The sequence below is a fragment of the Vombatus ursinus genome, unplaced genomic scaffold, assembly GCF_900497805.2.
Source record: "Vombatus ursinus unplaced genomic scaffold, bare-nosed wombat genome assembly UNPS02014811.1, whole genome shotgun sequence".
Classification (NCBI taxonomy): domain Eukaryota; kingdom Metazoa; phylum Chordata; class Mammalia; order Diprotodontia; family Vombatidae; genus Vombatus; species Vombatus ursinus.
The window spans coordinates 6,963,690-6,976,965 of NW_020954589.1; the positions used below are offsets into that span (position 1 = coordinate 6,963,690).

General features: G+C 52.8%; 2 protein-coding genes across 8 annotated transcripts in view; both read right to left on the bottom strand.

The window, feature by feature from the left end:
• The window catches only part of EHMT2 (euchromatic histone lysine methyltransferase 2), a 20,280-nt gene extending 11,651 nt beyond the window's left edge, over positions 1 to 8,629 (bottom strand). Inside the window, exons 1-16 of one of the 5 annotated variants that reach the window (XM_027876491.1) lie at positions 8,573 to 8,629; positions 7,858 to 7,927; positions 7,333 to 7,551; positions 6,954 to 7,225; positions 6,767 to 6,851; positions 6,565 to 6,632; positions 3,593 to 3,748; positions 3,060 to 3,215; positions 2,842 to 2,986; positions 2,614 to 2,715; positions 2,144 to 2,292; positions 1,718 to 1,861; positions 1,310 to 1,545; positions 700 to 882; positions 421 to 503; positions 217 to 323 (exon numbers count right to left, since the gene is read on the bottom strand). In XM_027876491.1, coding sequence (XP_027732292.1) covers positions 217 to 323; positions 421 to 503; positions 700 to 882; positions 1,310 to 1,545; positions 1,718 to 1,861; positions 2,144 to 2,292; positions 2,614 to 2,715; positions 2,842 to 2,986; positions 3,060 to 3,215; positions 3,593 to 3,748; positions 6,565 to 6,632; positions 6,767 to 6,851; positions 6,954 to 7,225; positions 7,333 to 7,551; positions 7,858 to 7,927; positions 8,573 to 8,614 — 2,217 coding nt within the window. In that variant the 5' untranslated portion in view covers positions 8,615 to 8,629. Of the gene's footprint in view, positions 1 to 216; positions 324 to 420; positions 504 to 699; positions 883 to 1,309; positions 1,546 to 1,717; positions 1,862 to 2,143; positions 2,293 to 2,613; positions 2,716 to 2,841; positions 2,987 to 3,059; positions 3,216 to 3,592; positions 3,749 to 6,564; positions 6,633 to 6,766; positions 6,852 to 6,953; positions 7,226 to 7,332; positions 7,552 to 7,857; positions 8,141 to 8,572 lie in introns of those variants that run through there. The other 4 variants (XM_027876495.1, XM_027876493.1, XM_027876492.1 and 1 more) reach the window with 4 other exon arrangements.
• Positions 8,630 to 9,969: 1,340 nt separating this feature from the next.
• On the bottom strand, positions 9,970 to 13,000 carry ZBTB12 (zinc finger and BTB domain containing 12). Of its 3 annotated transcripts, none has more exons than XM_027876504.1 (2): positions 12,908 to 13,000; positions 9,970 to 12,390 (listed from the first exon to the last, which is right to left on the bottom strand). In XM_027876504.1, the coding sequence occupies exon 2, from the start codon at positions 12,362 to 12,364 to the stop codon at positions 10,931 to 10,933; it is 1,434 nt and encodes a 477-aa protein (XP_027732305.1). In that variant the 5' UTR covers positions 12,365 to 12,390; positions 12,908 to 13,000; the 3' UTR covers positions 9,970 to 10,930. The 3 variants fall into 3 exon arrangements, with proteins under 3 accessions (XP_027732305.1, XP_027732303.1, XP_027732304.1); XM_027876502.1 differs by lacking the exon at positions 12,908 to 13,000 and adding an exon at positions 12,819 to 12,895; XM_027876503.1 differs by lacking the exon at positions 12,908 to 13,000 and adding an exon at positions 12,602 to 12,716.
• Positions 13,001 to 13,276: the final 276 nt, after the last annotated feature.

Genomic DNA, 13,276 nt, shown 5'->3' on the forward strand with positions numbered 1-13,276 from the left:
GGGGTATTCCAGGAGAGTGGAGACCGGAACAGGGCAGAGGGGACGAAGGGAGACGGGCCAGGGAAATGGAGGCCGAGGGCTGGAAGAGATGGTCAAATAAGGGCGAGAGGCCTCCCTCAGTGACTAGAATGAAGGGGAGAGAGTGGGAGGAGAGGCCTAAATTCTGTGGTCAAGGAAAGGGGACCGTCAGACACTGAAGGCCTGGTCTGCTCTTACCTGCAGTAGCACATGGCAGATCTCAACAGAGCCCTTTTGTGCGGCTGCATGCAGGGGTGTGCGCTTGCTCTGCTGGTCACTTTGGAAGTTGGGGTCCAGGTTGTCCACTATGGGGGGTGGGAGGGAAGAGCGTCATTCACAGAGAGACTGAGGGAGAAAGACAGATGGACAGAGAGAGAACCCTGGGCTGGAGTGGACACTCACAGAGCATCAGGACGACCTTCTGCAGTTCCCCCTGCTTCACAGACAGGTACAACTGACGGGGATGAAAGCGAAGCTTCTTCCTTCTGCCCAGGGGAGAGGGAGGGGGAAGGGGATGGAACAGGGAGACTTGAGGGCTTAACACCCTGAGTCCCTCATCAGACGCCTCTTCCTTCAGACACCATGCTTTTACTCATCCTTAAGTATGAGTCTACTGAAAAAAGATCCCTCTCCCTTCAGAGACCCAGCTCTGTGCATCCTCCAGTCATTAGTTTCTCTCACCGCTCAGACTCCTGGATGACTAGTGCCTTTTCCAGGGTTTCTCGGCCTGGGCCAGCCCCTAGACCTACAGCTGAGAGGATATTGCCATTGGGCAATGCCAGGGAAGGGCCTGAGCTGTCGATGGTATCCGCCAGTGGGTCGCAGAGGGGGCGTCTTGGTTCTCCATGACCTCGCATCCTGGCACTGGGGAAACAGGAGAGGTGTGGGGAGAGGGGCTCTTGTGTCCCAGGGAGAGAAGAAAGACTAGGGAAAGGGAAAAGACTCTCATATCCCAGGGAAAGGATGAGAAGGAAGGAAGAAGGAAGGAGAGAAGGAAAGGCAGGAAGAAAGAAAAAGACAAGGAGGGAAGGAAAGAAGGAAAGTGAAAAGGAGAGGGGAAGAAGAGGTACAGCAGAAAAGACAGGAAGGGGGAGAGAAGAGAAGGAAAGAGAGCATGGAAAGGTAAAGGAAGGTATGAAAGGACAAGTGGAGAGAATGGGGAGAGAAGAGTAAGAGAATGTGAAATAAAGAGGTGAGGGTTTAAGAGGTAAGCAGAAATGGAAATGAGAGATAATAGGTGAAGAAAGGCCTACAAAGGGAGAGGGCTCTTTTTTTTGGAGGGGAGGGGTACCTGGGCTGGGAAGTGTCGGCCCGTCCAGGGGCATCCTGGGCAGGGGGTGGGGGGACAGGAGCAGCAGTGCCAGGAGGTGGGGCCACCCCATCACTCCGGGCAATTGTCACCTCCTGGGCCTCAGAAGCGTCCTCCCCACAGTGGGGGCAGAAAACCATCCCATTCAGCTGGGACACGCAGGCTTTGTGGAATCGATGGGCCACTCGGAAATCAGGGTGACACTCCAAGAATGTGCCCTTGTTGGGGGGGGGGATTGGGGGCAACGGTATTAGGACCCAAATAAATGACCCAGCTTCATGGTTCCCTCCAACTCCTCCCTCCCCATGGAGGTCTGGTTGTCTGCCCAGCAACCTCCCTCCCCTACCCTGTCCTGGGGATTTGCATAGCCCTACCAATATCCCTCCTCACCGCTGTGCAAAAATAGCCACAGCCTGGGCAGCAGTGATGCTTGACCATCCGGGCTCGATGTGTCTCGCAGAGGACCATCAGAGCTACCCTGCTTGAAGGCCTCATTGTTTCCCGCTTTTGGATTCCTGCACTGCAGCCCGACAGCTGGAGAACAGGGTGTTAGCAGAGGAGTGGCAGAAGAAAAAAGGAAGACAAGGAACAGTAAGGCAGAGAAGTAGAAAAGACAAGCTAAGGACCCCATTATCTCCCTGTTATTCTTCCCCAGTTTTCCTCCAGCCCACTCACACTCCCTACCCTTCCATCCACTGGACATCCACCAGACCTCACAGTTAGAAGGGACTTCAAAGGTCCAACTCATACTAGCTATCTGATGTCATTCCCTCCCACCCCATTCTCCTTCTGTCTTCTCTGTGAGTCCAGACCCACCTCTCCATCCACGCTCTCTGTGGCCATGCACTTGTGACCAGCCCTCTCGCTGATCCGGTCAATCTTTGGAGCCTCCATGCGGCAGCTGCACAGGGGTAACTCCTCAAACCCCCGCTCTGTCTCCAGGGATGATGTGTCATTTGACACCCCTTGGGGCAAGGGGATGCAGAAAGAGAAGTGTCACAGGGAGACCCAGATGCTACTTCTGCCCCCTAACTCCCTTCATCTTAACTGCCTGGTTTTTTCATCCAGTTAGGATCAGTGACTATACCCTTCCCTTTCTCTGCCCAAGGAAACTAATCTACCCAATAGATCAAAATTGCTCTTAACCCCATCCCTTCTAATAACAGGAACTCCCTTCTTCTGCCACCATTGGTTATGCTGTGATTGCTAGTCTCGAGTTATTACTCTTATCCTTAACTTATCTCACCCAAGGCTCCCTGAATCAGCTCCCCCATTTTCCCAATTACCAGCATGGTTGGGAGAAAGGTTTCCCTCGCTGGGTAGCTCCAGAGACCCCAGAGGCACCTCTATATACTCACTGGGGCCAGAGGGACCAACACCATTCACCCCTGATATAGACGAAGAGAAAGAGATAACAAGTTGGGGGAAACCAAGGCAGGGATATATATGTGAGGAGAACAAGGATTTGGACACCTGTTGCCCAAGGGGGACAGGAACTTAATCTGAATTATTACCCCGCTGCTCCTTGGCACGTGGCGTTTCCCGCTTTCGACGTTTTCTGGTGGGCTTCACCCAAGGACTGTCCTTCCGCCATTTTTTCTTGGTTTTTCGTCGACCACTAGAACCACTCTGATGAGGGGGAGGGGGAAGAATCGGAACCTGGGTATGCAAGTTTATCTTCTCTGTTCCTAAGCCTAGACTTCCTTTACAGACCCTGATATCTGACCCTTACCCTATCAGACTGATTGCCAGACTCCTCATCTTCTTCCTCTTCTTCTTCCTCCTCTTCTTCCTCCTCCTCCTCTTCCTCCTCCTCCTCCTCTTCTTCCTCCTCCTCCTCCTCCTCTTCTTCTTCACTCAACTGCTCAGCCAAGACCTCTGCCTCAGACTAGAAAGGGAGAAGAGGATGGGGCTGTGGGAGGGTGACCCTCAGATCAAAGGTCTTGTCCTTGAGGTGATCTGGTGGGGAGTCTGATGGGGAGGCAGTCCCCTCCCTTGGGGAGCTCTCAGCTGGACAACTCAATACAGAAACAGGACAACTGGGACATCAGGGCTCAGGGAAATGCATGTGTGCACAGGTAGTTTTGTTCAGTAGGTAAGTATGAAATGATGGTTGGAGAAACAAAAGAGACAAAGTCAGCAGAGAAAAGATTAGGCACAATACACAGATTCTCTAAAGCCTCTAAGGCTAGAGAGGCATCATAAAAGATGGCAAGAAGCTGGTGGTAGGGAGGTCACCTCACCCCAGACCCAGCTGCTCCTTACCTTACTGTCTGAGTCAATTCGCTCATCCACAGAATATGAGTCATAGTACAAACTGAAGCCTTCTCCTACATCTGTATCCCAGTCCTCCATGGCCTCCTGGTTTTCCTTCTCCAGGGCCATGTCCTCAGACCCCCCAGCAGGCCCCAGCTCTTCCAACTGGGAAATAAAGAGTTCCCCTTCCATGAAGATTTCCTGATCCCATCAGCTAAAAGTGTTCTCTCCCTCCTTCCATGTTCCTAGAATGATACTTTGTCAAGATAGCTCCTTTGCCTCTATCAACTTCTATCTTATGATATATTTGTGAGTGTATATCAACCAACCAACCAACAAGCATTTTCTAAGTGCTTACTAAGTTCTAGGCACAGTGCTAGATACTGAGAATATAAAGAATGAAACAATCCCTACTCTAAAGGAATTTATATTCTACCTGGAGGACATATGTGTGTACACACACATACACACACAAACAATACAAGGCAGCCAGAAGGAGGGAACTAGCATTTGGGGAAATAAGAAAAGGGGAAGGTGGTGATTGAGCTGTATCTTGAAGTTCTGTAAGGTGGAGTGGAGGAAACTGAACAAAGCAAAGTGAGGAAATTGGAGATGGGGTGTCAAGTGTGAGAAAAGGCCAGTTTGGCTGTATCACAGAGCTTGGAAAGGGAACCTTATTGGACATTACTGAAGGCAGGTTAGGACCAGGTTATGAACAACTTCACAAACTAGAAGAAGCGTATTTTATCCTAGGGGCAATAGGGAGCCACAGGAGTTTACTGAGTAGGGGAGTGACATCATTCATACTCCTAACACTCTCTCCTCCTTCACCCATTTCACTGGATGAAGTGGCCTTACCAAGGTTAACCCTTCTACTTGTTCAAGTGATCCCATTCCATCCTGTCTCTTAGAACAGACTGCCTCCTCTGTCATTCCCTACTCTTTCACTTCAATCTGTCACTGGCTACTGGCTTCTTCTCTATTAACCACAAACATGCCCATGTCTCCTCTATCCTGAAAAAAACCTTCACTTGATCTTTCTATTCCCATTATCATCCTGTATCTCTTCTGCCCTGTGTGGCTAAATTCCTTGAAAAGGTCATCTATAATAGGTTCCTCCTCTTTCTTTCCCCTTATTGTCTTCTTAATCTCTCAAAATCCAGCATCTGACCTTATCATTCCACAGAAACTGACGTTACTAATGATCTCTCTCAGCTGCCAATCCAATGGCTTTTTCTCCATCCTCATTCTCCTTGCCTCTCTGCAGCCATTGACAACGTTGATCACTCTGTCCTCCTTGATACTCTCTTCAAGTTTTTAGGATATCACTTTCTCCTGGTCCTCATCCTACCTATCTGGATCCACTTCTGTATCATACTCTCAGGTGTCCCTCAAGGTTCTGTCCCGGGCCCTCTTTCTTTCTATATACTACTTTACTTGGTTAACCTTTACCTCGTTACCTAATTAACTCCCATGATTTAATTACCATTTCTATGAGGATGTCATCCTCAAATCTACCTGTCTTGCCCTAATCTCCCTGCTGACCTCCAATCTCACATCTCCAACTGTCTTTCACACATTCTGAACTGGGAAGTAGACATCTTAAAATCAATATGTCCAAAATGGAACTCATTACATTTCCCCCAAACCACATCTCTCCTCTCTCCCCTTTCCTATTACTGTAGAAGGCAACACCATCCTCTGAGTCCCTCAGGTTCAAAACCTGGGAGTCATCCTGGATTGCTCACCATCTCTCACATCCAATCTGTTGCCAAGTCTGTCAATTTCACCTTTGCAACATACCCCTTCTCTGACACTGTTACTATGATAACACAGGACCTCATCACCTCATGCCTAGACACTTACAACAGCCTGCTGGCCAGTCTGCCTGCCTCAAGTCTCTCCCCACTCCAATACATCCTCTATTTAACCACAAAAGTGATTCCTAAAGTGTAGGTCTGATCATGTCATCCTCCTACTCAATAAACTCCAGTGGCTTCTTATTGGCTCCAGGTTCAAATATAAAATGCTCTGTTTGACATTCAAATTTTTTTTTTTAAGGCAATCGGGGTTAAGTGACTTGCCCAGGATCATACTGTTAGGAAGTGTCAAGTGTCTGAGACTAGATTTGAACTCAGGTCCTCCTGACTCCAGGGCTGGTGCTCTATCCACTGAGCCACCTAGCTGCCCCTCTGTTTGATATTCAAAGCCCTTTCTAACCTAAGGTATAAGTCTTATACTCTACTCTGAAACTCATAGTCTTTGATCCAGTGACACTGGCCTCTTGGCTGTTCTACAAACAAAACACTCCATCTCTGGGCTCTGGGCATTTTGTCTGGCTGTCCCCCAGGCCAAGAATGCTTTTCCTCCTTGGCTCTAACGACCTCCTTTGGTTTCCTTTAAGTCCCAACCAAAATTCCAAGCCTTACCCAACCCTCTTAATTCAGTGCCCTCCCCGTTAATGATTTCCTATTTATTCTGTATATAACTTGCTTTGTATATATTTGTGTGCATGTTGTCTCCCTCATTAGATTGTAAGCTCCTTGAGGGCAAGGACTATCTTTTGCCTCTTTTTGTATCCCCAGCATTTAACACAGGGCCTGATACATAGTAGGAGCTTAATAAATGTTGATTGATTGATAGGCATGGTTAGATCTCCTAAACACTAAGTTTCCCAATAGCAGAAACTATCTTTCTTCTTTGCATCAACCCGTGTACCTTGCCCTTAGAAGGCATCTTAGTGTGTTGAATATTAGAGACCTGTCCCACCTAAGAGTCAGCATCTTTTCCCTCCCCAGCCTTACTCTAGCTGAGCTGTCCTGTCAGCAAATCCCTTCTCTATGGAACTAAAATATTCTATTTCCACACCTCTCTCCTTTTCTTTCCATTCCTTTTCAGTACTTGTTTTCCTCTCAAAGAGGCTGTCATTCTGTTCTTAGCTCCCTTACTGCCCCTTGGTCCTGTCCCTGAATCAGCCTTACCAAGCCATGGGGTCCTCTCTTGTGGGGGCCTCCACTTCCCAAGTCCAGCTTCCTCCTTTTGGCAATGTCTGGAATTAATAAGGTCAAGTAAGGTTTTTCTCCTCAAACCTCAAGAAGATTTTTGATGCCCCAAACTAAAGTTAACTGTTGTCCCAATGGCGTGGGTGAGAAAGAAGTTAGAATCTATGGTTGAAGGATATACCTGTTCCCATATCCCCCATTGAGTGAAGATCATCACTCATTCGAAAATGCTGAACTTCAGGGGGGCGTTTCTCAGGGACTGGAGGCTGGGGAATACACAGATGGAAAGATAAGACTCCCTTTCCCCTCCCAGCTCCCTCTCCTTATTCCAAGATATACTTCTTCCCTTCCCTGCATATGCCCTTTACCTGTCCATTCCCTGGTTTGGACATAGTTTTTCGAGCTCGGTGGACCTTGGGCTTCCCTTCAGGGCTGGTAGGGGTTGGGGTAGGGGTGGGGGTAGGGGCAGGCTCAGGCCCAGCTCCAGCCCCTTGTGCCCCAGGCATGCTCAACAGCCGCATGGCTAAACTCTGGACTGAGGGAGGTGATTTCCCGGCCCCTGTCATGGTAATCTTCGCCCGGCTTGGGCAGGCGCTGCCCCCTTTGCTGGGGGATGAGGGAAAGGACTTAGTGGCATGGCCTGGACAAGATGGTGGGGAGAGAGAGGAGGGAAAACGATATGACCTGAGAGCTCAGTTCTCCCTGCTCCTTGAATTCCCCAGTCTCAAGCCCTCCCAACCTCCTTACCTAACAACATCCTACCACTGTGGATGCCCTCATCTCCCTCTGGACTCTCTGGCTCATCACCAATGAGGGGTGTGGACCCCACTGGGGTGTCAGCACCCTCATCCCCTACAGTCACTGTGACTGAGGCAGGAGATGAGGGGCCAGTGGGTTCCACAGACTCTGGATGGTCCTGGGGTGGGGTCTCCTCTCCAGGAGACTTATCTCCTGAGGAGCTAAGACCTAAGAAGATAAAAGAAAGGTTTGGGAATGAGGAGGGGTATCACGAATACCAAGATCCCTATGACTGAGACAGAGACAGACAGACAGACAAACTGACAGACACACATGGCTGGGGAACAGGATTCCTTCCAGGAAGGAAAGAGGAAAGGAATCTAGGGGCAAAGGTAGCTTATCATTCTGCCAGATTATTGGAAAGGGTCACTTACAAATAGGAAAAAGAAGGGGGTATTGGGAACAAGGCTACTTTCTCAATAGGGAAGAAGAGGGGGCTAGGGGACAGACATCCTGTATACACTGCATGCTTACCTCTCTCTGCAGTTCCCCGAGGTTCTTTCTCCAGCAGCAGCGCCCCCCCCATCTCACCAGGGGCCTCCCCCTGCGAGGGGAGACAAGGGGTAGGGGGACTGGTCAACCCGGCTGGGGGCAGAGGAACCCAGGACGCCTGGGTCCGGGCGGAAGAGAGCAGGCTTCGCCCCCTCCCCCGGCCCCGATGGGTTGCCCCTCGCCCTCTGCCTCGGCTCCCAGGAAGTGGCCCTCGCCCTCTCCCCCGGGCCCGAAGGGACCCCCTCCCCCTCGGTAGCCCCCGCATCCCGGGAGCAGAAAGGAGGGGAGGGGGCGTGGCCAATGCGCCCCGGCCCCGCCCCCTCCTCCCGGGTGCACGAGACGCTCCCCCTTTGTCCCCGGAGCCGCGGGGGCCCCGCACGACGCCCCCCCCAGCACCCACTCCCCCCCAGCTTGGCGGCCTGCCCCGCGCACCCCGTGCGCGTGCCCCTGGGACCCCGGCTCCATCCGCCCATTTGGGGGTAGCCAGCGGCTGCACGCGCACCTCCGTGCCCGCTTCCCCCGCCTCCCATCCCCTGGTCCCCTCCCCGGCCCCCGACGCTGGCCCCCCGGCTTGTTGCAAGCCCGGCTCGGGCCCCCCGGCCCCGTTGCACCCCCGGAGCATTGCACGAGTGCGCGCTTCCCCCGGGCGCGCGCGCGGGCGGGCATGCACCCGCCTCCCCCCCCTCCCCTTCCGCACCTCGGCGGCCGCCGCCGCTGCAGCTCCCGCCGCCGCCGCCATAGCCGCTCGCGCGGGGGGCCCAGGAGGCGCGCGGCCGCCCGGGTCACGTGGGCCGGGGGGGATGGGGGAGTTGTGGAAGGAGGGAGGAGGAAGAGAACCTTAAAGGAGCCGTGGCCTATTCCATTGCCATTTTCCCGGAATAGGAGCCCCGAGGGCTGCGGAGGATGCCCGGGAGGGGGCTGGCGGGCTCCTCGGAGGCCACTTCGATCTGGCCGCCCTGGCCTTCACCATGGGGGGGGCGAGCGCGGGCGCTCCGTTGGAGTGCCGGGACTGGGGGCGGGGGCCGCCGCCGTGGTGCGAGTCTATTGCCCAATAACCCCGGAGCCGCGGTTCCTCAGGTCTGGGCGTCCCGGGAAGGGGCAGGACCGTGCCTCTACCTCTGGTCTCGGTCCGGGCTGGAGCTGGAGAGAAGACTTTGCCCGTGGAGGTGGGGATGGGGGTACTCCGAGACGCTCCTCCCCTTTACCTAGGGCTTTTACTCCCGGCTCTTATTGTGAGTAACTAGGACTTAATTAAAGACCACTCCAGTCCCGCCCGGCCGGCCACGGGTCCCTCCAAGAACTTAATACAATCACAACTTCGTTAACGACATCACGACCAGAAGAAGCGCAGACGCCGCTTTCCCCTCACTGACCGACACCCCGCCTCAGCCGCCTCTACTACAGCCCTCGAACCCGGACGAGTCGGCAGCCCCGGCTCCCGGGGGTTGGAACTGGGCACCCGGGGCCGCCTCCGAGGCCTCCTGGGAGCTGTAGTTTGCACAGGCTGAGAGCGGCCTCTGAAGTTTTCCTCCAGTCCACAAACTCGGAGTAGTATTGGAGAGGGCTCCAGGGACCATCCAGTTTGGGGGTTCTTAACCTTTTTGGGGGCGTCATGGACACTCCCTCTTTAGCAGTCCGGTGAGGCTTAAGGATCCCTTCTCAGAATAACTTTTAAAATTCATAATTGAAGGAAATGTTTGTTTGAGCTTAGTGGGGAAAAAAATGTATTTTTACCCCATCCAAGCCTATCATCCCAGTTTGAGAACCCCTGATCTAGTCTAATTTCCTCACTCTGTAGAAGCAACAGGCTTGTATGTGACTTCTCACAACTAGCTAATGACAAGAGTTGGGACTGAAACACCATATATATAGAGTACTAAGAATTTAGCAAAGTACTGTTGAAAAAAGTTTACATGGTCTTTGCCCTCATGGTGAGGAGACCAGGAGGTGACTAAAAACACTGCATAGGTACAGAAAACTCAGAAGCAGAAGCTGGATGGCCAAGGTAGTCTTAGGGAAGAGGTGTTTGCTGAAGGTACCAGGATGCCCAGACTGGAAGGAAAGGAACAATTCAGACTCACAAACAACCAAACATAAAGAAAAAAAACTTTTTTTTATTTTGTGGAAAATAAAAACAGAAACTGAGACCTCAAATTCCAGAAAACTCCTGAAAAATATGTTTCCTTAAAAAATACGGTTATGTCTCTACCACACCCTTTCCCTCCCCCGCTGCTTCCCTCCCCTGCCTAAGAGCCCTTTTCTAGGTATTTTCCTCTTCTCCCCATGTCCCCTCCCCAACCCTTACTACTTCTGACTTTCCACCTCCTTTTACCTCTATTGTTTTCTAGTCTACTTCCATTCTTCTCCCTTTTTCTTTTATTTTTGTCACCATTTGTCACTTTTTGTCTCCTGAGACAAAAGTCCATCCCCATCCCCCTCCCCTCCTCCCTAGCATGCAAAAAGACATTCTCTACTTTTTCTCCCTGGGATTTGATAACCTTTTCCTCATAATAGTTGCTCTCCCAAGAATTTAAGAGGTTTCCCCTGTTCTATTCCCACCCAAGGATAGGTATAGCTTTGGTAAGATTCCCTCCCAATTCCCACCCAACCTACCCCAACTGAGTTAAGTCTTCTCTACCGCTTTCTTACCCTATGATAAAATCATCTTCTCCTATATTCCCCTTTTTACTACTTACACTCTGCACACCATCCTCACCCCAATAATCTTCCAGAAAAGAGCCTTCCCTCTTCCTGGACCCTTTTCATCCTAGAATACAGGAAAACTTTTCTTTCCTTATCATCCCAAGGAAAGGTTTGTTAATCCCCTCAGCAAGGTCTAACCCATTCTTAGTCCCCTGAGGAAGACCTGAGGAGCTGTTCTTTTGTAATACTTCTGCCTTTAACCCCAGGAAGTATGTTAACTCTCCTGGAAACAGAAAAGCTCTTTTCCCCTTCAAACTTCCTCCCCTTGGGGAAAGAGGATCCTTCATCACCCCCTTCTACCAGCAATCTCCTCTCCTCACCTCACCCCCTCCCCTAGTTATCCCTCCTCCAGCTAGTGGAGGAGGGCATTGAGCTCCGACACACTGGCATCAAGGACATTCTCTGCTGTGGTCTTGCCATGCTGCTCCTTGAGGTGGCGTCGAATGGCAGGTTTATGGGCAAATCGAACATCACAGTAAGAACAACGGTAGGGTCGAGCCCCAGAGTGAAGGTTGAGGTGGTCGTGTAGGGTAGACTTCTGCGTGAAGCATTTGCCACAAATACCACAGGAGTGTGACTTCACACCTCGGTGGACGTTCATGTGGCGGTTGAGGTTGCTGCTATGGTTGAACTGCTTCCCACATCGAGGGCACATAAAGATGAAGTGCTGGGCTCTCATGTGGAATACAAGTTTTTCCACACCCTGAAACACTTCTGGGCACTTGGTACACTTGATGTTCTTCAGTGGGTTTCCCACTGGGGAGCCTCCTGGTATAGGACTCCTCATGCCCCCATAACTCCCACTAACACCACTGCTCCGGGACATAGTGGCTGCTGCTAGGGCTTCATCTCCCAGCCCAAGGCTAATGCCCTCCCCTACTTGACCTCCAGGAAACAGCAACAGACCCTCCCCTTCTGTGTCTTCTGTAAGGCTATAGCAGGCCTTCACTACCCCCTGGGGTGCTGTGCTATCATCAGGTGCATCAATAGTTTCTCCAACTTCATTGATGAGGAGTCCACTACTCCCCCCAAGGCCAAGACTTCCTCCAAGGCTAAGGTTGCCCCCAAGCCCAAGGCTCCCTCCAAGACCAAGGCTCCCCCCAATGCCTCCAGGGGGCTTAAGCCTCTGTGCCACTTCCAAAGCTGATTCCACTTTGACAATGCAGATATCTGACACATCCTCTTCTTCATCCTCTTCTTCTTCTTCTGCCTTTAACTCAAGGTCCTCATCTAGGGGAAATTCTAGCTTCACTGGTCGGAGAAGAGGAGGTGGTGGAGGTGGTGGTGGGGGTTTGGGAGCTGGCTTTGGGGTTCGAGCAGGTGGAAGAAGTGACTTGGTGGAGCTGAGCCCAGTCAATCCAATCCCTCCACTAACTCCATCCTCTTTTAGGCCAATCTTGGGTTCAATGAATTGGCTCAGGGCATTTCTACATTTTTCTACCACATGCTCCATTTGGAGATAGGAGGCAGCAGTCAAGTAGTTGACAATGTCACGGACGGCAAACTCCAGAGCACCAGTATAGCAGGAGAGAAGGAGGTCTGCCACGATTCTGGCACTGTGCATTAGCGAGACCTGTAGCTCTGAACTGGGATTGAGGAGAAACTGGTCACGAAGAAATGGGGAGCAGGCCGCCAAGATTACCTTGTGGCCCCGGAACTTGAGGCTGTCGGCCACGATGGTGACATCGCAGAAGCGTTCTTCTGCCCGGAGCTGGTTCATGTTTCGAAGGGTGGCAGCCTCATGCCCTGGGAGCTGGAATCGCAAGACTTCCACTCCAGATGCCATGGTACTGGCTGTGCTGGGAGAGTTCCCTGTGTTTGGTGGAGGGCGAATTAGTTAGGAAGCCGGTCCTTCACCCCTTCCCCAAGCCTCGGCCCCCTCCTCTCACCCTTTCCCCCCTCCCCAGGGGCAGAAGCATGCTACTTCCGTCTCCAGACCACCCCCACCCCTCAGTTTTTGCTCCGTCCCATCCCAGGGGGAGGGGAGGAAAGGCGAAGTCCCACGAGGGGCGGGGTCGCATACTTTCTTCCCCAAGCATCCCGCCCACGAACATGGGGACCAGGGCAAGACAGGGGGTAAGTGTGCCCGCTAGGTGTGGGGGGCAGGGGCCGGGGTTTGAGGGTTCCCTAGTCTGGGGCACGTTCTCCCTTTTCCCCGCCCTCCTGGGCACGTTTACACGCGCCCGTTCCCGGCCCCCTCCACCCGTACGCGCCGCGCACGCCCCCCCCCAGCATCTTACTCTCCTGCCCCCCAACCTTCGGGGCCCAATTGCTCTGGGGAATCTGTCCCCCTGAATCCCATGACCCCATCGGCAAGCGCGCCTCTCACCTGGATCGGTTCCACGCGCAGTTTTTTTTTTTCTTTAATTCCCCCCGCCCCCCCGGGGGCCGGCGGCACCCACCACGCACAGGCAGGCCTGAGTGACGCGCAGGCGCAAGGACGTGCGCGCCCGTGCGCGCGGTCTGGCGCGCGACTCCGGCTCCGCGTGGGCGGGCTGGGGAGGAGGGGCCGGGGCGGGGGAGGCTCGTGCCAGGCGGCCTGGAAACAGCGCGCGTGGCTTCGCCTACTGCGGCGGCTGCGGCTTCAGGAGGAAGCTAGAGGGGGGCAAAAAGTGTGTGGTGTGGGTGTGTGATTAAAGGGGTGCGATACCTCCCTTTCCTCCCCACTTTCCCCACCCGTTTCCCACTCTGTTAAAGG